The sequence below is a fragment of the Macrosteles quadrilineatus genome, unplaced genomic scaffold (genome assembly GCF_028750875.1).
Source record: "Macrosteles quadrilineatus isolate MER2022 unplaced genomic scaffold, UCM_ALF_1.0 Scaffold_2__2_contigs__length_208266976, whole genome shotgun sequence".
NCBI lineage: Eukaryota > Metazoa > Arthropoda > Insecta > Hemiptera > Cicadellidae > Macrosteles > Macrosteles quadrilineatus.
In genome coordinates this window covers 14,048,663-14,072,469 of record NW_026542595.1, presented here as the reverse complement: position 1 = coordinate 14,072,469, position 23,807 = coordinate 14,048,663, and the positions used below count along the sequence as shown (strand labels likewise).

General features: G+C 33.6%; 1 protein-coding gene across 1 annotated transcript in view; it reads left to right on the top strand.

The window, feature by feature from the left end:
• Positions 1–23,807, top strand: part of LOC128983951 (uncharacterized) — a 412,009-nt gene that overhangs the window by 55,426 nt on the left and 332,776 nt on the right. Inside the window, exons 5-6 of the mRNA XM_054403229.1 lie at positions 18,453–18,721; positions 20,462–21,318. Coding sequence (XP_054259204.1) covers positions 18,453–18,721; positions 20,462–21,318 — 1,126 coding nt within the window. The remainder of the gene's footprint in view (positions 1–18,452; positions 18,722–20,461; positions 21,319–23,807) is intronic.

The window sequence follows — 23,807 nt, the reverse complement described above, 5'->3', positions numbered from 1 at the left end:
CGTCCAACACCCGGGACCGATTTACTTTATAGTAGAAACAGTTTTAGAAAACACTAAAAAACAAGATCAGCTTTTGAAAAATTTTAAGATATTTACAAGAAATGTTAATTATATCGAACTGTTATAGGCCTATACATCGTGAGTATTTCCATAATCTTTGTGTCGACTCTTTTAAGGTCATCGGAAATTATGACTGTTATTCGTTTTACAATAACTCCTGCTAAACTTCGAAATTGCTCGAATTCGAGCAACAGGTACACACTAGTTAATATCCAAGATAATATCCACAGTCGTGCCTCTATGAATCTAATATTATTCCTTTTATATAGCAGATTTCTTTGTATATCTTCAACTAAGGGACATCATACATAGAACTAATGGGTTGTAGTCATTGATAGAACAGACCAGTTTAAAGAACAATTCAATTCTTAATGTTTCCCTTGGATACTCTATGGAGCCCGGAGTCACCCACGGCGAAGTTATTAAATATCAAAGGAAGTTAGTAACTGGAGAACTAAGGATTATAAAGATAAAACATGAACTTTACCTTTGGACCTTTATAACCCAACACCAATTATTGGCTTTCACTGCAGCAAAAGGTGTGTCAGATAGATAAAACACCAATAATTCAGTTTTTCTTTTAGCTGCTATTGATTAGAACGACCAAAATATACGCATTAGTATTACTACGAGTAATTGTTATATTTAATCTAGAGGAGCATGGTGAGGTATGGATTTATTTAATGCATTTTTATAATAATTATAAAAGCTCTTAATTGTATGGAATATTGATTCAATCAAGTAACTGTCGTATACAGGGTGTTTAAAAAAGGTGGGGACATAATTAACGTAGTGATTCCTTGAGTCAAAATAAAGAGAAAATCAATAATAACATTTTTTTCCAAAATCGCTTCATTGACCAGATATCCGTCATTTTATATTTTTTACATTAAAATTTTATCTTTGGATTTTTTACAACCGGTTATGAAACTTGGTATGTATGTTAAGGTAGAAGAGACGCATGTTAGAAAAAAATGTCGTCTTGATTCAACTTAAAAATGGCGGCCATTTGAATTTTTAAACTTAAATTACTCAAAAACGGCTGATTTTATGAAAAAATGTCAAGAAATTTTTTTTTTATTTAGCATTTTTACTTCTCTTTCAAATGATACCAAGTGAAAAAAGATCGAATGAGAAATAGCTGAAATATTAAGATTTTTTGTAAAATGGGGCAAACCTGACGAGCGTTCTGCCTTATTCTACCCAATTAAAAAAAAAATCGTAATATTTCAGCTATTTCTTATTCGATCTTTTTGAACTTGGTATCGTTTGATAGAAAAAATAGAAATTGCTAAATAAAAGTGCTCTTGGAAGTTTTTCATCAAATCAGCCGTTTTTTTTTCAGTAATTTAAGTTTAAAGAACTAAAATGGCCGCCATTTTGACATTTTAAGTTAAATCAAGATGAGATTTTTTCTAACATGGGTCTCTTCTACTTTAAAATACATACCAATTTTCATGAAGATCGGTTGAAAAAACTCGAAGCAAAAAGATGTTTATGTGAAAGAATATGGCAGATATCTGGTTAACGAAGCGATTTAGGAAAAATTGTGTTCTTGATTTTATCTTTATTTTGATCCAAGGAATCACTACGTAAATTATATCCCCACCTTTTTTCGAACACCCTAAACTAAATATACTAACAAAATCATCTTATTTACATTAGTATAGTGAAGACAGAATAAAAAAGAATCCATATCCAACAAGCTAATCTCTTTTAATAGGTTTAGGTAGTTTAGATAATAGATACTCTACAGGGCTAGGCAAAAGTCTGGAACCCCCCAGTTAACTTTTTAATGCGTTGCAGTAGGAAAACCAAACTCGGCACATATTTACAACATAAGGAATTGCACTTTTTCATCAAAGTTACAACTTTGCCCCAGCCCTCAAAATGAGGTATTTTGGGGTCAGCGCCAAATTTTCAAATGTAAACACCTATCATGTGACCCCTCATTTTAAAGGGTTTATCAAGATAAATTGAATGGTCCAAACCAGAGGTGAATATGGCACCCCTAATCAAAATGGCAGCCATTTTAATTTAAGATGAGCAAGCAAGATTAAGTCTGGACACTCTCGGTTAACTTTATAACGTGTGGCAGTGGGAAAACCAAACTCTACACATGTTTACAACATACAAAAATGGACTTTTTCATTAAAGTTAGAACTTGTAACCGGAACTTGTAAGCCCGAAATTTTCTAACGTAAACACCTATCATGTGACCCCTCATTTTAAAGGGTTTCTCAAGACAAATTAAATGGCGCATACTAGAGGTCAATATCGCACCCTTAATCAACATGGCAGTAATTTTGAAATATCCCCTATTAACTTTTTAACAGGTTATAGTAGGAAAACTAAACTCAGCATACCTTTATAAAAAAAGGGAATTCACCTTTTGGTCAGTATTAAAATATTAATTTTTTTAAGTTATCAGGGGGTGTCAAGACTTTATCTTGCTTGCTCATATTAAATAATTAAAATATCTGCCATTTTGATTAGGGGTGCGATATTGACCTCTGGTTTGCGCCATTCAATTTCTCTTGATAAACCCTTTAAAATGAGGGGTCACAAGATAGAAGTTTACATTTGAAAATTTGGGACTGCCTCCAAAATACCCCATTTTGGGGGCTTGGGAAAAGTTGTAACTTTGATGAAAAAGTGCAATTTCTTATGTTTTAAATATGTACCGAGTTTGGTTTTCCTACGGCAACGTATTAAAAAGTTAAATGGGGGGTTCCAGACTTTTGCCTAACCCTGTATAATTTTAGTCCAGAGTGGAATATCCACTTGCTAATAAATTCGTTTAGTGCCGATTATTTTATTAGAAGCCGCATTCGTCTTGTTGCGAATTGAGCGTTTTACACGTTTTCCGTACTAAAACTTAAAAGCCACTGATTATTATTAAATAACATTAATATGCCGAAATGTAATCACAGTTTTTAAAGAGATTATGTCCAACAATGACGTATTGTAATTTTCTTTAAATGAATGACGTTTTTGCCAATAACTGAGAAAATGTTGTAATTGTTATAATATTCTCAATGTTTTCTTCATTTGACTAAAAGCTCTTTTATGTGAGAGAGGAAATACAACACTTGCACATTTGTTTGGTATTTATGATGTTTACACACGTTTGCAATGTAAGTACCTTGACTGTAATGTGGCTGACAATGCCACTAATCAGGTCCACTAATGCTACAGCAGCTGTCCATTAGACACGGTAATCTGATGATTCAATTACCGTCTTGTCCGAGTCGACCATGCACTGACAATAAACTGTGCCAACTATTTGTATTGTTACACACCTTTAAGTATCAATTGTGACAGGATTTGACACATGAGTGTGCACGTGGGTCATACAAACATTTTTGACCACCTTATTATAATTATAAATATCAAACTTTTTGGCATTTAACAATTAGTTATCATTTTATATTTATTTTAATTTATGAAAATGTTATGCTTCACCTTTTATTATTTTAATTTTTTTTTCAGTTGAATAATCTTAACTAAATAAAATGCAGTATAATACAATACATAGTACTCGACTATTGGGATGTTTCATTACTGTGCTGAGTGCTGAAAGGGACATGATCACACGTTTCATAGAGACAAACATTTATTTCTCTGAAGCAAACTACATTACACGTTTCATGTTAAAACTGTGAGGGCGACACCAAAGGTTCAAAGGCCTTTGTAACATCAATCTGCAGGGCTTTGTCGTTGTGATTGGATCGCGATCACGTGCGGTGGTTCTGAATTAAATGTCTAAACATCATTTCGGTTGTCTTTTAATACCATCAGCATAGTATTGACGGTTTGTCAAACTGTTGTTGAAATAATTGATTTTTTTTACTAAATGTTTCAGCATTACCATTTATTATTAGTTTTACGAACGTGAAATAACAATGACATGAAAATGAAATTGATTGCATTAGATACATAGTCTCTATCTAAGTCATGGTTGTTTTCATTACGTATGGTAGGTCCTTAAAATATGGTAAAACGCGTATTTAAGTCCTTATGCCTCAACTTTGTTTAAGAGAAAAATTTAAAATCTTTTAATATAGTTCTGAAATATGTAAAATTACGGATTGTTGTGCCCCATAAAGCACAGCCAAAATATCAAGATAACTAAGATCTCTTTCAAATACAGTATCTTATTACCTGGAAATATTTGTACCATTCTAATATACCTTAGCACATAACTAGGCCTGTATAAATAAGATCCAACCGTAGATTTAAAATAACCACTTACTGTATTGTCAAGGCTGCTTGGTTAGTTCTTTTTCAAACTTATTGGTTTGAACGCTGCCCCTTAAAAGACGTTCGTGTTTTCTTGACTAAAAACTATGACACTAGACAAAATCAAAACTGCATATACTAGTATTGACTATTGACAATTCGTTGAGTAGCTGTACAATCTTTGTTCGTAAAAGATTGTTCTGTAGCGTTTATTATATAGTATGTTAGAAAATAATGTTCGGTCATCTGGTCAAAGGGGTTTCCCATCCCTTGATCTTTCAAGCTTTCTTCTTCGTCCCTTACTTTAAGAACACACTTAAAACCTGCAAAACTTCAATGTTGATCTTCGAAGCGAAATTCAATTTACATTCTTTAAACCTGTGAATTGAAAGCATAACCTACAAGGTCAATAATATCAAATGAAAATTGTAATGCGGATTTATTCTTTTGTATTAAGGTGATTTAATTAATAATTATGAATTAATGTTTAATGGTTCATAATACATAAATGAACTATCAATCTTAAATTTCCTTCATTACGTATCCCAAAATTATCCTTACAGTTTACAATAGCCAAAGTTTTTATTTTTCAAAGACTATTCTGTCCCTAATTGGTGGTAAATTTCACACCACAAATCTATAAGCTACTCTAGCGTTCCCACAGCCAAAACTTACTTTAAAATATTTCACAGTGGCCAAAACGGACATTAATCACTCACCAACAACAGGTTACTGAAATCTGATACTATGAATAATGTTTAGTTTTGAATTATACCTCTTTATGACAGAGATTTAATATAAACATGATTCATTTAAATATCAAATGTGTGTTGCGTCAACTCAATCAGACCTACAAAGCACGTTAGATTGATGTTTGTGAAGGTCTTTTGAACACGAGTCGTCATTTACGATTATTATAACACGAAATCCTGCTAAAACCTCTTTCCTTCATTTCTCGATTCCATAAATAAACACATTTTCTGGTGCAACCCGTGTGTATGTGTATGTAGCTTCGGAAATTAGCAAACTGATCCCTGCAATATAATGTATAATACCCCCGCCACAGCAAACCTGCAGACTAAAGCGAATTTCCATTTACCTGATTGTATTTTACACTAAAATATCTCCTTAAAAATATCACATTTATTCCCTACTAGCTGAGTACCCGTCCTTCGTACGGGGTTGGTATTCAATGCTTATTGTAGTTAAATACTCGTGCTTTGCATTAGCAATGAGAGAGGACTCGTTTTGGGAAAATTTGGTTTACTATAATCTACGGTGTACTATAGTATATAGAATATCTACATTAGACATAATGTTCTACCACTTCCCCTACACAATAGGAAGAAGTAAAGTTCTCAAAATCAGGTTTTTGTTGCTGTTTGGTTCAAATTAGCTGTTGTCATAAATGTATAATGAACTAATGGTGCTGCACCCTGTTGGTAAACCGTATAACCTTTTAATGCTATTGAATATCATAGAAACAAATTGTGTAGTTGAAACAGCTGTCAAAATTATTTAATTCCTTTTAAATATGAACGAGCTGTTAGCCCGTCCTACGTACGGGAATTCAGTAGTAAGTTAAAACCGTGTACAATTCAGATCAGCTAGTTTACACATATAAAGACAAAGTTTCTTGCAGTTTTAATGTGACAAATCATCTTGTAAATAAATGTTGTGTGAAAAATATGTTTTTATTCCATCATAGGCCTATACGATATGCATTTAAAATCAGATAATTTTACAATAAAACAGCAATTCTGCAATTTTTACTATGTGAAAAGCGTTGAAGTGAGAATTGCAGCCGATTCGCACAGACGCACACTGGCTGTATAAGTAGCATACAGTAGAGAAAGTAATAGTCAATTGAGAAGTGTATAGACCTAGTCAACGATACCTACTTCCATAGTATACCTGCCTCTTCCATAATTATTATCACCACAATACAACTACTATACACAATTTCCAGTAGGTCTGAATAGAAACGACCCAAAATAAAACGATAATATTCAATAAAATTCACAGTACACATAATTTAACTTTGGTGTCCTAACATCAAAACTAATCGTCACACCTATTATTTCAATTTCACTGCATTAATTGCTAAATAATTAAGTGTAAACAAAGAAAATTAAAAACAATAACAGTTTGTTTTGAAACAGCTGTTTGGTTCAAATAACATTCATTTGAAAAAAAAGAACTGGTCACATAGAAGCAGGAATATAAAAAGTAAACACGCTAGTAAAGCAAATGACGTAATTGTCAATGTTTATTATCCATACCTTTATCAGTTCTATCCTTGATAATTACCCACCCTCATTGAATAAATGTAATTTCCTATATTATTTAATTTAAACTACAATATATTCATAGTTGAAAAAAAAGTGATATTTTCACGTTTGGGGGCGTTGATATAGGCACCCCCAAACGTAACCACAACTGAACACGATTTCATAAAAGGATGGTTTGTCTAATTGCAGTATCCTAGGTCAATGTTGACGTTGTGTTCAATCTATGTCATCCATCTGTTTATCTTTGTATAAACCCCGGCTGAGGTTGTGGTGGTAATTTAAAATCGTGATTCCTGATTATTCTTGACCTTCTTTTTATGACATAAATATTTCCGGGCCTAATCCAAACAAAGTTAAAGCAGACAAACATAATTGTAAACAAAAAGCTACCATGAAGAATTAAAACATGTAAACATTGTTATTTTTCTAATCTTTCCTTGAAAAGTGGAGCAGTAAAATAATTTGCATTTATCCTTTTTTATTAAGATTCGTGTACAGAGCCTCGATTTGTAATGTGGTTTAATTAATTTTGTGGTTTAATAAATTATTTTAAACTGTGGGCTAATTATCTCTACTAATCTTACTTATTTCCTATAATCAATGACAAAAAAGATTAAATAAAATAACGTCATAGTTCTATAGTTTATATTTAACCAGCTGTTAGTTAAAACAAATTATATTGCTCTAAAACAAATCGAAGAATACAAAGATTGCTTTAAAAAATCATTTTAACATCCTAGTATTTTACTATGTATATTTAATTAATCTTTCATCCTCTTACAGAAGAATTGAACGTAACAATGATTAACATTACACATAGTATAAATAAGTCAACCCTAAGTATGTCTTTACATTTTTATCTAAATGCTGAATTTGTGACACAAAAGCTGAATGTTTACAGCTGTTATGTTAAGCAAATTATTTATGCCAAAAGGTAGTTTATAATCTTAGCGTCGGCTGCTAGACTTTTTAAAAATTAAAACTTAATTTCTAAAAAACTGGGACCCTAAACTAAAATTATGGCTTCGACATTCCCTAGCTCTCAAAATTATCTTTCTTTCAACACAAAAATCATGAAAATCCGTCGAGTGGTTGATTCAGAATCGTGAAATAAAAAAACACTGTTTCGTTTTAATATTATAGATACTCATAAGGTTAACATTGGAAACCCTAAAGCCGCTGGGGCGGAGCCCGAAAGGATTTTTGAGGTAAGAACATGTCTATATGTTAATCGGGAATATGAGCTATCATCATACCAAATTTCAACACAATCCGACCAGTAGTTAATGCGTGATTGAACTTCAAACAAACAAACAAACACACAAACTTTCACATTTATAATATTAGTATGATTTAAATAGAATTAATTTAGCAAGTACTTCAGTTTGCTACAACAGGGAGGGTAAAAGTTTTTTTTTATTCTTAATAGTTTAGTAAGAAATAAATTAATTTTCCAAATTTGATCAAAATATGTTCATATACTAGCAAACTACAACGGTGTACTTATTCTCCATAAGAATAAAATGGGAATTTAACATTTTTGGAATTTTCTCCATAACCATCAAGCGCATAACAACGCGTCAATATACTAAACTATTTGTTTTTTTAAGTTCTACAAAATGGTTTGGAAAGAAATTGCTAAATTTATGTTTTTTTGGGTCAAAAATGGGAGACCCCAATTTTTACCCCATAACATCCCCAATTAACCCCCGTTCTCATAGTCCGATCATGCTGGTTCGCGAACTCGAATATATATTATATAAATTAAGACGGATGGTGTTTTTAGCCTTTAGAGTCCTCAAAACGAAACAGTAAATCAGTCCCAGGTCCAGGTCTTACCATGAGTACTACGTTAGTAGCTTATTCGGGGAATTCGCTAAAACGTTGATGCTATTCATAATATTTAATGAAAAGTTTGAAAACGGAGCTTTTGTTTTTAACTATTGTTAATATTGCACTAACTCATTTTTTTACACAGTACTCTTCTCTAAAAGAAACACAATTTCAAAATATCCAACAGAGCATACAGCTTTTATGTAACTACTTATGAAAAAATAACGCCTATCTGAACAAAGTTTTGTAACCATGTACCTCTTCAATGTCATAATTAATTGCGAATTTCTATTGAAACATCCAAAATATCCAGTTAAGTTTATCAAAAGATTCTTTATGTTTTTCAATTCTTTAAACATTTTGATTAGCATAGTACGTGCTAATAGATTTAAGGATGTAAATGAAAATAGTCCAGTTATACTTGAACAGATATTTACGATTATACTGTATACTCAGAATATGGTAAATGTTCCAATAGAAATCGATAACTACTTACCATCTTTTATTCAGTGAGTCATTTATACGTTCTTCCTACTTACCATCTTACAAGCAAAAAGTTGATTTACTAAGTATATTTACCTCTCAGGACTGTAAAACCTGTATAAACTTCTAAAACCACGCAATTAACGTTTATTTACATTTACGTTTTACTACCACGTGTACAGCCTATACTAGGATGACAATGAAATTGATGTATACAAACACGAAAACTTCCACAAGCCATTTAAGAGTTCAAAGTAGTTTGAAATTACAGTCTCAGGCGCAGATCATAGCTAAATATCTCAGAAAAAGACAAAATGTTTAACAAAGTATGACAACAGTTTAGTGATAGGTGGGTCATATAAGCAGTAGATTGTATAAATAAGTATGATTATTTGTTATGTAGGTACAGCACTTGTTCCACAGATTCAATACCTTATTCTAGGCACGTGGATGCCACACGTTTTGTCATTTGTCAGGAGCTAGGAGCTACAGTAGCTCAAGCTGAATCACTTTATCAAAACATTCACGTTAAAACTAGTACAGTGCTCAGTGAGTTACAGTGTTTGACCACGACCATTAGTTTATCAAAAATGCTTGTCTTAATAACATTTTAGTGGGTTTTACAAACAGTAAAAGTTTTAGTTTTAAATATTTTTCTTGAGGTATTTATTTTTGAATGAACCTTTAACCAAGGTTGTACGGATTGGCTTTCCCTTATTCCAATACGGTTAAGCTCCCCGTTGGACACAAATCAGCGGTCCATCAATGATAGCCAGAGATGGGGAAATAATGGGTTCGGTGAAAACACAATTACAAGTTGTCAAAGCTACTTGTGAATAATCTCATTGGCTCTGCGAACTAATGACAATGTAAATACGTTGTGTAGGGTCTATAACCCGCTTAAAATCCACTTTGTATTTAATATGCAACAGCTGAACTACTTTGTAAGTTACTCGTAACTTTGATGAGGACAACCATATCTAATGAGTTTATCAACCCACACTTTTCTCTGACCCTAATCTACCTGTTGTTGTTATAGTCATTATAGTTTAACACATTTTTGTTGTATTTTTTTATGAAACAGCAAAATGTTTTTGGGTCCATTAATATTATTTCCTTTCCATAATTGCTCAAAGAATTATCAAGTACACCAAGTTTATCACAGTTTTTGAACTAAATACTTTTTTTATTGCAAAAAAAAAAAAAACTGCTGCAAACTTGAGATACTTTTAAGAATAATCTTTTGCTGTATAAACAAACCGTTTGTAAATGTCAAAAACCCACACTCTCGGTGCCTAATCATAATAACAAAGCCCTGAAGATCGATGCTTACAAAGGCCTTTGAGAACTTTGTGATGACATTCAGGACGTAACATGAAGCTCTGATGCACATACCCTAAACATTATACATAAATAGATTTTGGTTATATAGGTTTGAAAGGGAATCCACGAGTTGTATGAATATTAATATTCTTCTGTAATAAATGAAGGAGGAAAACTTAAAGCTTACATGTGAAAAAGGATATTAATGCAAAAGTACTGTTGAATATTTTCAAGGTTTACAAATGTAAAATCAAAATGGTGGTTGTTGGCTATATACAACGTTCAAGTCAACTTGAAAATATTCTAATAAATCCTATCCTATACTATAATACGAGCAATGTTTGCTTGTATGCTTGCTTGCAGAAAGATCTCGAAAACGGCTCCGACGATTTTCTTCAAATCTTGTAAATAGTTGATTTTTGGCCTAAAAACGAGATTACTGCAGAAAATTACGGGGAAAACTGAAACTGAAAGTCACATTTTTTTAACATTAGTCTTATGGGTTGCTAAGTAACCATCTTGGCTGAATTAAATAACAAGGAAAAATTAAACAAAAGACTTGTAAGTTCTAACACATGTGTTCATAAAGGCATCTACACACAGTATACTAGAAATTACTAAATACAGTACAAAAGCAAAAACGTCACTTGTTACTATTGAAGCTTACTCGATACATTGTAGCATAGATAAAACGTTGGTTAGTCTATGATTGTAGTAAAGGCTATCTGAGCAGTGCGGAATGTGGGATCTGTTATGACAATTAGATTAAGGTAGATTTCCCATCCTCGCCTTGACTACTTCCTTCACCACTTCCTACGTCTCAGACCTGTTTTCCTCCCTTCCCATAGCATTTTAAGATTGTAGATACCTTAATCTAATTGTCATAAACAGTTCCCACACACCGGACTGCTCACCTTTACTACAGTATTTCCTTTACCACTTCCTACGTCACGGACCGGTTTCCTTACCTTCCCATAGCATTTTAGGATTGCAGATAACTTACCATCCTTGTGAAACAGCTGAAGCCAATTTTATTGTTAGTTCTGTCCGGTTTTCTGTAGATGCACGACATCTTTGTTTACAATTTGTTTCTTGTTATTTCAGTAATTTAAACCCTCGTTTAACCAAATAATACTATTTAATCATAAACGATAACTCGTTCACTATATTACCGTACTATATTACTATAGTACTATCGTTGGCCAAACAGTGCGACACAAATAATGAGAAACTAACCCTAAAATAATAAAAACAAATTTTAAACAAAATACGACTTTTATAGAAAACCAGACAGAACTAACAATAAAAGTGGCTTCAGCTGTTTCATAAGGATGGTAAGTTATCTGCAATCCTAAAATGCTATGGGAAGGTAAGGAAACCGGTCCGTGACGTAGGAAGTGGTAAAGGAAATACTGTAGTAAAGATGAGCAGTCCGGAGTGTGGGAACTGTTTATGACAATTAGATTAAGGTATCTACAATCTTAAAATGCTATGGGAAGGGAGGAAAACAGGTCCGAGACGTAGGAAGTGGTGAAGGAAGTAGTCAAGGCGAGCAGTCTGGAGTGTGGGAACTGTTTATGAGGATTAGATTAAGGTATCTGCAATCTTAAAATGCAATGGGAAGGGAGGGAAACGGGCCGTGACGTAGGAAGTGGTGAAGGAAGTAGTAAAGGCGAGCAGTCCGGAGTGCGGTAACTGTTTTTGAGGTTTAGATTAAGGTATCTACAATCCTAAAATGCTATGGGAAGGGAGTGAAACAGGTCCACGCCATAGGAAGTGGTGAAGGAAGTAGTAAAGGCGAGTTCTTCGGAGTGTGGGAACTGTTTATGACGATTAGATTAAGGTATCTATAATCTTAAAATGATATGGGAAGGGAGGAAAACAGGTCAGAGACGTAGGAAGTGGTGAAGAAAGTAGTCAAGGCGAGCAGTCCGGAGTGTGGGAACTGTTTATGAGCATTAGAATAAGGTATTTGCAATCTTAAAATGCAATCGGAAGGGAGGGAAACAGGTCCGCGATTTAGGAAGAGGTGATGGAAGTAGTAAAGGCTAGCAGTGTGGAGTCTGGGAACTGGAAACCAATTGTAACAGTTAGATTTATGTATCTGCAATTGAAATACTGAATTGCTATGAGAAGGGATGGAAACATGTCCAAGACGTAGGAAATGGTGAAGGAAGTAGTAAAGGCTGACATCGCTGAGTGGGGGAATGATTTCCCCCGAGCAAAGCTCGGTCCCCAGGTACTAATATATAAATCGACATTTAAACATGTGTTTTTCGATAGTTAACCTTTTAGTTCGTTATCTCTGATATTCATGCATATATTAAATTTATTAGCACAGACTGTTTGACGGAACAATTATTTATTGTTCCTGACAAATTTTACTTTTTTCGTTTAATTTGTTAATTTTTACATATAGTGATAATATTTTCTAATAATTCTAAGAAGTCTCTTGCTATTACATTTGGGAACTTTTTTTCTTAAATTAATTTTTGTGTAAGCAAAACGGGTTGGTTAATTTTTTTCTCGTTTATATTTTTACTATAAAAACTCATATCAATGAACGTAGTAATCTATTTAATTATAGAATAGTATCAGAACCACTAGTATATAGCCCTGAAAATACTTGAATAAATAGCAATACCAGCGATAAAATAAACAATATATTGTTGCTTTCGACTCATAGCTTTTAAGGTGACTTGACATTATTTAAACATTTTAAAGTGAATAATACCCTTGTCATGGCAAACCTACTGACTAATTCTATTTGCCTGATCGGATTTCCACATAAGTATCTTCTTAGGCATGTTAAATTTTATTCCCCATTTAAATAACATTAGGATTAGTGCGTATACTTAGTTTTGCTGCTACAAGGAATGTGATAAAGTGTGGTTCATCATTTAAATGCTAATGGCTAAGAAAAAAATAAACAAATCGACAACATTTCATCCAAATATATCTATCATCAAAGTAGCCCATGGTAAATAAATGGTATATGGTAAATATGTTATACTTAATCTCCATAAAATCAATATACGAATATTAATTATTAGTTTTTTTTTTCTTCAATTATAGTTATTAGACATAGGCCTACAACAACACATGTATAAGTACCGTATATTTCAACTGTTTTTACTGTTTTTTATGTTTGGTTTTAGTGAATTTCCCTTATAGGGAATAAGCTATCACCGTAGGTCTCATGGTAATGGTAATGGTAATGGTAATGGTAATGGTGAATGGGACCCGGGACCGATTCACTTTTTTTCGTTTTGATGTCCCCAGAGGTCAAAAACACCATCCGTTCAAATGCATAAATATTTATTTGATTAGATGGTGTTTTGAGTCTCTGGGGCCTCTGGTCTAGGTCTTACCATGTAGCTATATGAGAGATACGTTAAAAATACTATCTTCGTCATACATCAGCAAAGCCCAACGCTTTGAACCAATGAGCACCTTTGAACATGCGTTGCGGGTCTAAAGTAGCTCTTTTACTCCTTAGGGTAATTTAAGTTTTCATCGAATGGCCTAAAATACTAAGCCAATGATGAGTAGGGGCTGATTAAAGCTGCTTAAGTAGTTGTTACTGAATTAGACAATATTTTTTTGTTAGGATTATGAACTGATCAGTACCATCAAAGATTACACATACTACACAAAAAATAAATAAATCGTAATCCTTTGAATGACACCAAGTATGAATTTCTCACCTTTAGTGCCAATATTTGAATGGTGATTTATATACACCTACTATGAAATTCCAATAATAAGGTTTGTATTTGGGTGTATTTTATTTTCCATTTTAACGCGTTCGTTCTAGCAGTCGCAATGAAGCTGGTAAATACAATAATATCTCACAGGGCTTGGAAGAGATGAATGTGACAGACACCAAGTGCGGACAATGAGGCTACTGTCTTGGAAACAATGACTTATTGTTTTTATGAAACCTTTTCAAATCTCAAGTTTGCCTTGTAATCAAAACGTCAAATCCAGTGTTTATATAATATATTTTATAAACTATATACTTTAGAAGATTTACTAGTATGAACTAGCCTATTATAAACATTATATTTTTCAAAATTGAAACACTCTCATCATATTTATGGTTCTCTTTATTATTGACAGCTATGAAGCCATTGTTACATCTGTTTCTCCACACCGATAACATGTTTTACACTTTAAGGCAAGGCAAGTTTTTTTTTTTTTTTTATAAGCTTAAACAATTTTATTAAATCTTCCCTCGCAGTTTGCATTACTGCTCATAAATATATATCTATAGTATGAGATTCGTGGGTTTCAATAGGGGACCAATTCCCTTTTAAAAACAGTTATTTTTGTTAAATTATGATGTCAGTATTCATACGGTGTAAACCCAACTTTTATTTCGAAAAGTTAAACTCAATGATAATTTTAACAACCGTTATGAAAGAGAAAAGTTTTTTTTACTTTTTAAACTACCATTACTATAAACAGGGACAGCAGAGTTCAAACAATGCAATATTGAAGATATATACAAATGAGGTAAGAGCCGATAAGAGTGGGGCGGATGTCGTTAGTGATAACAGCGAAGATGTGTTAGGTGATGTGCGGAGATGTAGTCGACTGGTTTACTGAAGATTTAAATGTGCGCCGTCTTGCTCCTACCGAATAGGCTATATCTTTCTTTTTATTTCTTTCTTATGAAATGGCTACCGTATAAAGTAGGTATTTTAAGCCAGAAAGTAAGAATGGAGATGAGTGTAGGATGTAGGATGAATGGCTTGATCTTGTAGTCTTGCTAGTGACTAAGGCAGACATATTCCTTAGACACAGCTGTTAATTAATAGCCCATACAGCTAATGGCAACTAAGGGACCTACAGTTTATAGTAGAATTAACGAATTGGTCTAATTATTGGGATTGTACTGCGGATAGTCGTAGTACTCACTATTGCAGACGTCAATCCACACCGGGAGTGTCACATCCACAGTGCATGCCTATAAATATCCACAATTTGTGACCTCCCAGTAGCTGGATTACAGGACGACACTACCGTCCCAGTCTAAAATACCTTCAAATTATCAACATGTGTCTTATAGAAAGATATGGTAGGAGATAACTAACATGTTAGAAAGTGAACCTTCGTACTTGGTGTGAGGAAATGTGGTCAACTTGCACACATTTTTCTCTAATCAATTTTTAATAAAATCTGTTTTTAAACCAGTGAAGTCTATGCAAGAGTCTTGGGTGAAGTGGCCCAACTTGGTGGCGTAGCTTGAGATGGTCGTTGATTTGGATATTAGTTTCTTATTTAAACCTATACAAACATTTCCATGTAGACTAAATTATTCTAAAACAAATGCAAAACCTATTTAAAAACCATAACAAATTGAAGCTGTAATAGCTTATTATTATTGTACAGACAAAACTGTAATTTTATTTATATAGATTAGGCATATTACCAGTTGAGATGGTGACACAACCTAGGTGTGTATTTGAATGAAGGATGAGTGTAGAATGAAGTTATATGCGTTGTGTAGCTTTGTTAGTGACTAAGACTGACTTTTTCTTTTGCTAGGACTATTATTAAAAGCCAAATGATCCAGGACAGCCTAGTCCAGTTTTGAACCATCAAAAATCGTCAAACTTTTCTCAGGATTGAATCAGCTCACGTGCAGTATTTATCTCGGACTAAAGATTCTATGCTATTGAAACTATTGATTATTATGACCTATACATGTTGTGGTTTGTTTGTTTGGTTTATTTGCCAAAGCAGTCTCAACACCTGTAAGCATCAACCAACCATTGTTTAACCGTAGATAATCCTGAGGATTTCGCCTGAATAAAAATACATGTTAACAATAACCTCATAACTAAGCTGGAAACATATTTTTGCCTATATTAAAAAAGTAATACCCACTTAGTGAGTAGGGCCAAATGAAATGAGTCTGTTATCATAATAATGATATTAACAGGGTTAATAGTAATTGACTAGTAGAGTTGTTTTTTTTTTCTTTACTCGTTTAGTCCAATAAGTAGGGGTGCATGAACTAGCAATCTCAAGAAGTCAAGCGTTGCATAAATTCTTTGCGCGAAACGAAGCTTCTTCTAAAAACCACACCTAATGAGATAATTATGAATGATTTGATCGTTAGTGTTGACGCGACGTCGTGGCGGGGTTTTCGCTATGACGCGACAGTGAATAAAGCGTTATTTACAACCATCTTCTTGCTAGCCACTTAAAAACTCATCATCATAGCACACGATTACTGTTCATCCCTGAGCCACTAACTGCACGGTCCTTATCTTTATAGTGGCTTCCCTCAAGGCCGGATAAGTCTTCACTCATGTTTGTAATCAAAATCGTTAGTTTACTCCCTTGCTACTTATTTGTCGCCAAGAAACAACAATGGGTTAAGAATACATTTTACGAAACTATACATGCTCTCGTAGTATCTTTACAATAATACATGTGTAAAATGGTTTTTATTGAACACACGTTATTAGTTCAATAATTGCATAGCAGTAATATAAAATTGTAACAATATATGAAAGCGCCTAGCGGATTAAAAGTTTTACCAAACAATATAGTACAATTTCCACTAACATTATCTAACCTAAGACTTTCCATAGTTTTATAAGGTAGTCCTTTCCTTATAACTCATTTAACTCATTTTACATAGTGTTTTGTATTTTCGTGCATGGTCATTTTATTGTAAGGTCGATGAATAAAAATGCTTATGTATATTAAAGTATACAACTATAGGAAAATGTATCCATTACTAAGGCTAAACACTTACCCAGAAAATAATTGTATGAAACTATGTAAAGATTTGCTCTAGTGCTCTTTAAAACGGTTCAGAATTAATTTAACCAGGAATAAAAGAATTTATTTCATCCAGGAAACCCTTTGTAGGAGTTAATTACACCAGCTTTGTGCTCCGTCATTTTCTGTTACTAAAAGCTGAACAGCTTGAGCCTAGGTTAATTACAGCGATTTAAGAATTCTTCATGGGAAGCAACGAATATTTCCTTTATAATATAGAAATAACATTGTATAAAAATTATTCTTGATACTACCCTAGGTTAATTTATGATTAATCCACTATTACGCTATAAGCTATACGGTACAAACTTCTATATACATTTGCATGAGTCTCACGTGCAGAGATTTAAGTTATTTGCCGCTGAATCTCAGACTGCCAATTTCCAAAAACAACACATTTTGGAGGACAAGGCAACGCATTAAATATATAGAAGTTCGCGATGTTATTATGTCTTTTGAAATGCCAACATATTAAATCAATTATTGAACATTGTAGAATCATTTTATTTAATTTTTTATTTAGCCTTAGTATGCGTAACATGCAGCGGGAAATGATTTTTCTACAATTTAGTAAAATGCTATATTTTTGCTAGGTTCCTAAAATGGTTACATTGTATTTTAACCGTTTGGCAAATTTGAAAATTGATTTAAAATTTCATATTTGTAGTTTGGTATTGTTTACAATCTATTTAAAACTTGCAGTGAAATACAATGATAGTACCTTGTTGACCTCTCTAAGAGATCTTAAAAAAATATACAGATAGCTCGTTAACTAAACGCAAAATATATTTTCACATTTTTTACTTGGGATGTACACAAACGCCTCATATTTTGTACAATCAGTGGAATGCGTTGCATGAACGGCGATAATCAATGGACATTTTAGTCTTTCGAAACATCCAGTGAACAATCTCATTGCTTAATCAAACAAACCCTAATGGTCTAGTAAACACGTTGCTGGTTTTCATTCAATAAGTTGTATAAATATGTGTTGTGTTCACTAAATAGAAGTGCTTTTTAATCGTCCAGCTGTAATCAGTTGTAAAAGTAGGGTATTCTTAGTTATTGCCGAAAATGTAATCAGGACTTTTCAGATGGGCTTCAATAAACTGAAAGTAATATCTTTATTTACCAGCATTATTCTGATACAAAAAGTCTCAATACAACTAACTATATAAACTAACTAATGTTCATCTAGCCTAATACTAGACTAAATATGCTTTCATCTTTAAACATGTTTCCACTTTATTCTTAGTTTTGCAGGATGGAACTGGTTTTATGCTCTTGGGTTTCCCAGCGTTCATTGTGGGTCCATATACAATAGTATTTTCTCTAAATTAGGGGAGAGGTTTAATCCTCTTCAGTGTTTCATCTTAACCCAAAGGGGAGGTTACTTGAGCTAATCCCTACTTGTTACAGGTTGGAGCCGTCGGACCAATATTCGTCCTCGTCGTCGTCGTGTCGGTCTCCACTCATCTCTCCCCTCATCTTCAGCAACGCTCTCCATGTGGCGGTGGACCACGGGGCCGTGGAGGTAGCGAGGCTGTTGCTCAAGTATGGTCTGGAGCCGGACCAGGGGGGCAGAGTCCCTCCGGCACCTCCGTCACCACGCCGGCCCCAGCCACCCTCCCGGCCGTGTTCTCCACAGCCGCACATCCGCACTCCTTCGCCAAAGAAAATCAAGTCTGGTGAGGAAAACCAACCATGTAAATAAAAGTAACTATTGAGACTGTAAGAAAAAAAAATCTAAATCAACACCTCTTTGGATGCATTAAAATAAATATTATCTTGTTAAATTTATAAATCCATTTTTAAAGTATATTTCATGCAGGTGACGTTTGATTGCGATAATGGCTACTAAATATTTTTATTAGGATAGACTTTACCACCCAAAAACGTTATAAGTAAATTATTTCATTGGGTTGAAATACAGTAGTTCCAAAACCTACGAAATGTCAATAAACCAATGATAAATCCAAAAGTTCTCTACATAACCTGGGCGGAACCCATTGCAGGGCAATCAATGGCTAGACATACTCCGTTATAAATTTATCATCAATTTCCGTTTTGTAACGCTTGATTGGGATGATGCCTGCTATTATTTTACTGGTGGTTAAAACTTCGATTATAATTCGAAAGAACAGAAAGGTTTATTGCTTTTTCCCAATAAATAAAAAATATACTAGAAGTGGTTGTGGTATTCAAATATGTATAACGAAAGACACACCACCACCGTATAAAGAAGAAACATGTTGTACATATTTACGCATTATATTGGGTTACGACGAGAAGTCTACTTGCAGTAGCCAAAGTCAATGGTGGCAATGTGTTGTCACTATTGCAGTCCATTTAGCCTCGGAATGTAATGTGCTTTTGTGTGCTATACCGTTGCAAAGGGTAATTCGATTAAACTCATTATGTTATTGAGAGTCCCATTAGATAATAACAGTGTCTAGTGTAATTAACTGAATAAAGATAATAGACGTTTACGTTTTGTTTTGCTTAATAACTGCAAACAATTATTTAATTGAAACTTTGCAATACAATTTTACGATATGATAACCTAAAAACTGTTGTTTAATATTCCAATGATTGATAACAAGGTAATTTTAATAATGAGCCCAGGTACTGTAATTTTACAAATAATTGATTGGCAAATTTTGTTAATTACGATTTCCTTGGATAAAAACTAGAACTAACCTGAACAGTTTCTTCTAACTATTTTAAGGCTAATTGGTTTGAAAGGAGATACAAATAATAGGGTATAGGGGCTTTGAACATAAAATATATATTCAAAATATTACAGTATAATAAGTCTCTTAAATCAATTAAATGATAGAAATTTCCTTGCCTTAGGAAATGTATAATGTAGCATAATACACATATTGTGCAAATAGTAGTAGACTATTTTTATATAAGTAGGGCTACCCCTAGGACTAAGTAAACACAACCCCCCCCCCCGTTTTAAATAGGACTACATACCGTAAGATTCTACGATTATGCCTCCTGAAATTATGCAATAGTTCTGCATCATATTGAGTCATTGTACCGTTGCTAGTACGGACTTTTAAAAATTACTTAATTATGGAGAGTACTTTGCTTGATTACAGGTTATTAGTTGTAATGAATGGTAAACACGCACTTGACTTTTACACTTGAATAACATGTAAACTGAAGTTCATAAAAAGGATAAACGTGGTGTGAATTTTCTAAAACATAATTGTGTCATATTAAATTAATTCTTCATTTATATATTGTCTGACTACAATAATACACTATTCCTCAAATAAAATTAAATTAGAATACACTTTTCAGACAAAATCGTGATTATCGAGTTATGAATGATTTGTAATAAAACTGGTTATAGTTATAAACATTTGTTAGACTATTATAGGTATAAGTCTAAGAAAAATTATTATCTCTTACAGAATCTTCTACCAAAGATGATGCACAGCCCTTGACAGAACTGTCTCCCCAAAAGTTTCTCAAACCTGAGCTTCCTCCGTCCACTCCGACCGCAGCTACCCCCGTCCGTCGGGTCAGCTGGATCTCCCCCTCGTCACCTACGGATATGAGCAAGAAGCGGAGAGCCACTACCAAGTCCTTGCCTCGTCAGAGATCCTTCTCTTTAGAGCACAACAACCAGCTTCTAGGACCTGGCGGATCGTGGACGACGGAAAGAAGAAGTGTATCACTTAAGTCCAGCCCCCTCATCTCCCCTAGACCACCAGATGCTGACGCATCCCCGGCCAAGGTCAAGGCTATAATTCCAGAAAGGAGTATATTCGCTGAGCTGAGAAGAAGCAGTGAAATTTTTAAAAGTATACTGCTGAATCTGTCAATGAAAGACGCGGAGCAGCAAGCTTTAGAAGACGAAGAAAATAAGGCGACTCCAACAGAGCACCAAATCGACGTAGAAACGCTTTTAGCGGCTCACGAACAGAGAAAGCTCGCCACATATCAAACAGAGAGTGGATTTTCAAGCACTTCGTCGTCATCCCTTTCTTCCCCGTCGAGGTCGTCACGCAGCTCCCTGAGTAGTCCTGATGAGGATGACGACGGTGACGAAGTCCTGGGGATAGGCTCTCCTACAGTCGTTGGTGGGAAGGAAGGCCCTTTACTGAAGGTCAACCCCAACATCGAGGCTGACAAGGTAGCGGGGTGGATGGAGACCTACACCCGACAGTACCTGTTCACCCTCCCCGCTCTGTTCCTCGCCGTCATCAGAGGCAACGCCACTCTCGTGTACCTGCTTCTCAAGTATGGCGCCTCCGTCAACTTTCAGGTAACCATGCACCCTTTCGGTCTTATATTTCAGCTTTTTTAGATCGAAACCATATGTTTATAAAAAGATACGTGCATTGTTTCAAAACATACTACTTTTCTCAGGTGCAAATTTTTTACCGGTATGTGATTATTGTTCTAACAGCGTTGTTCAATGGATTTACAATGACTATGTCAAAACCATTTAAATCTCTACCATGCGGTCAAAATTTGCCTACAGCATTTTGTATCCAATTTTAAATTGTATACTAGCATGGCCACCTCTATTGGCTACGTTCAATCAAAAGAAGTAAAATCGTTAAGTGGCATGGTTTCACAGAAAACAATGAATAGTTTTATATCCGTAATAACCATTTAACATAAAAACTATCCTATCTTAGTCGTATCCAGTAGTTTCAAAGTTGTACAACGCCAACGCCGGTGAAGGTAAGTGAAGGAGAAGCTATACACTGCGTAATTAGCGAACAGTTTGAGCTGTCAGATTACACGTATTGTTAACACGGTTATTGTGTCTTAACACGAGCACAACAACCACTTTACTGTACCTTAGTGCAATCCAGTAACTTACATTAGCAGTATTTAAAATTTATTTTTTATGATTTATAAAGCGTTTATTTATAAAACTTGAATTATATTTTTGTAATCTTAGAATCAACCTATCTACCTACCAAGCTATGAAGAATCTAGACACTGTCAGATTTAGCTTAATAGCAATTAAATATCCATGATAACTGGAACATCATAGTAGTACGTCTATGACAAATGCAACACAGTGTTAAACCCTTCGTTTTTAAAGTTACATTAAAAATTATTGACAGTACCAATTGACTAGCCTTACTTACTAAATTGCCTCTATTCAATCTACGGTTTTAATTGTCACTAATGGTAAAGATTAATCAATCTTGAAAAATATAAATTACAAAAACAGTACAGTAAACCGCAGTGTTAAAAAGATAGCCTAATTATTCTTTCTGTTTACGTTTACTAAAGAAATAACAGTATTTTTACACGAGTAAATATGTGTATTTTGGCATATTTCTATATAAATGCAGGTTAAACGTAATGAAGGGCCATGAAACCCCTACTTTGCCTGTCAAAATAAAAGATTTGTAATTCGTATAATTTAATTTATTTTAAAAGCTCATCAACTTATAAGCTGGTGAAATATAGGAAATATAAGACTATTACACAACTAATCTCTTGTAAGCTCTTATAACAAATTCGACCTTAATAAGAGAATAATATATAGTTTAACATTGCTTCAGTAAGTTAAAACCTAGTCGCTGGTTTAAACCGACCGGTATATTTATATCGTTGAAATAAGGAGCGAAACTAGACTTACGAGTATCACAACATCCACCATTACATAGAATTTAGGTATAATAAAATATTCCACTGCACAAAATATATTTCATTAAATTTTGGCAGAAACCACAAAAATTACAAGGAAAAGTCTAAAATAAAGAAACATTAACAAGACAAATATTCTGACATTGCTGAACACGGAACTCTCTCTGCTGCCTAAGCGTTTCCGATTTTGCAGGTTAAAATATTCTAGTGATTCAGCTCCATTTACTTTATCACTGTTTGCACTAGTTTTCTGAATCAAATAAAACCTGGCTACTTTCTATTTCCTATCATTACATATATAATATGTTTACTATATACTGTAGCATTTAATTTGTATTGTTTTATGCCATTTTATTAAGAATAAGAATAAGACATTTATTGACCATTAAGTAAATACATTGTTTACACTAGATCTCGTCAAATTAGTCTAAACAAATGTCAGGCTTTAAAACTAATACCATTGACTATATAAAGTCAATGCTAATACTATTTTCTATTTAAAGCTATGTAGGATGACAGCATATTCAAATAACTATTTCAGAATTTAAAAACTCATCAATCTGGTACATTGGGTTTTCTAGGAGCCATTTATACAGAATTTCAAAGAATACCTTATCACTAGTAATATCTACAACGTAGTTTGGCAGTTTATTGTAAAGCTTTAAGCCCAGAGTGTGATGATACTTTTGTGTTCCTGTCAATCTACATCTAGATATGTCAATTTTATTCCTAAACCTAGTAATGTGATCATGAACATCAGTCCTAGACATATTTTTATAAAAAAAAACATGAATCAAACATCAATTAGCAAAAAGAATCAATATTTTTTCTCACTAGCCTTATAACTTCATAAATGTAAAGATTTATCACAGTCAAAATCCCTGTTTGCACAAACAAAGGCCTACAATGTGCCGGGAAAGATGAACCAGTTATAAGTCTAACTGTTTTTTCTGTAATATCAAGACATCATCGATACCAATGCCATTACCCCAGACAACCAAACCATACCTCAATATACTTTCAAAGAATGCATAATAAGCCATATTTAAATTAACATCAGGTAACATTTGTCTTAACTTACACAATAAACATATTACTCTTGGTAATTTTTTACAAACTAATTTAATATGATTCTTCCAT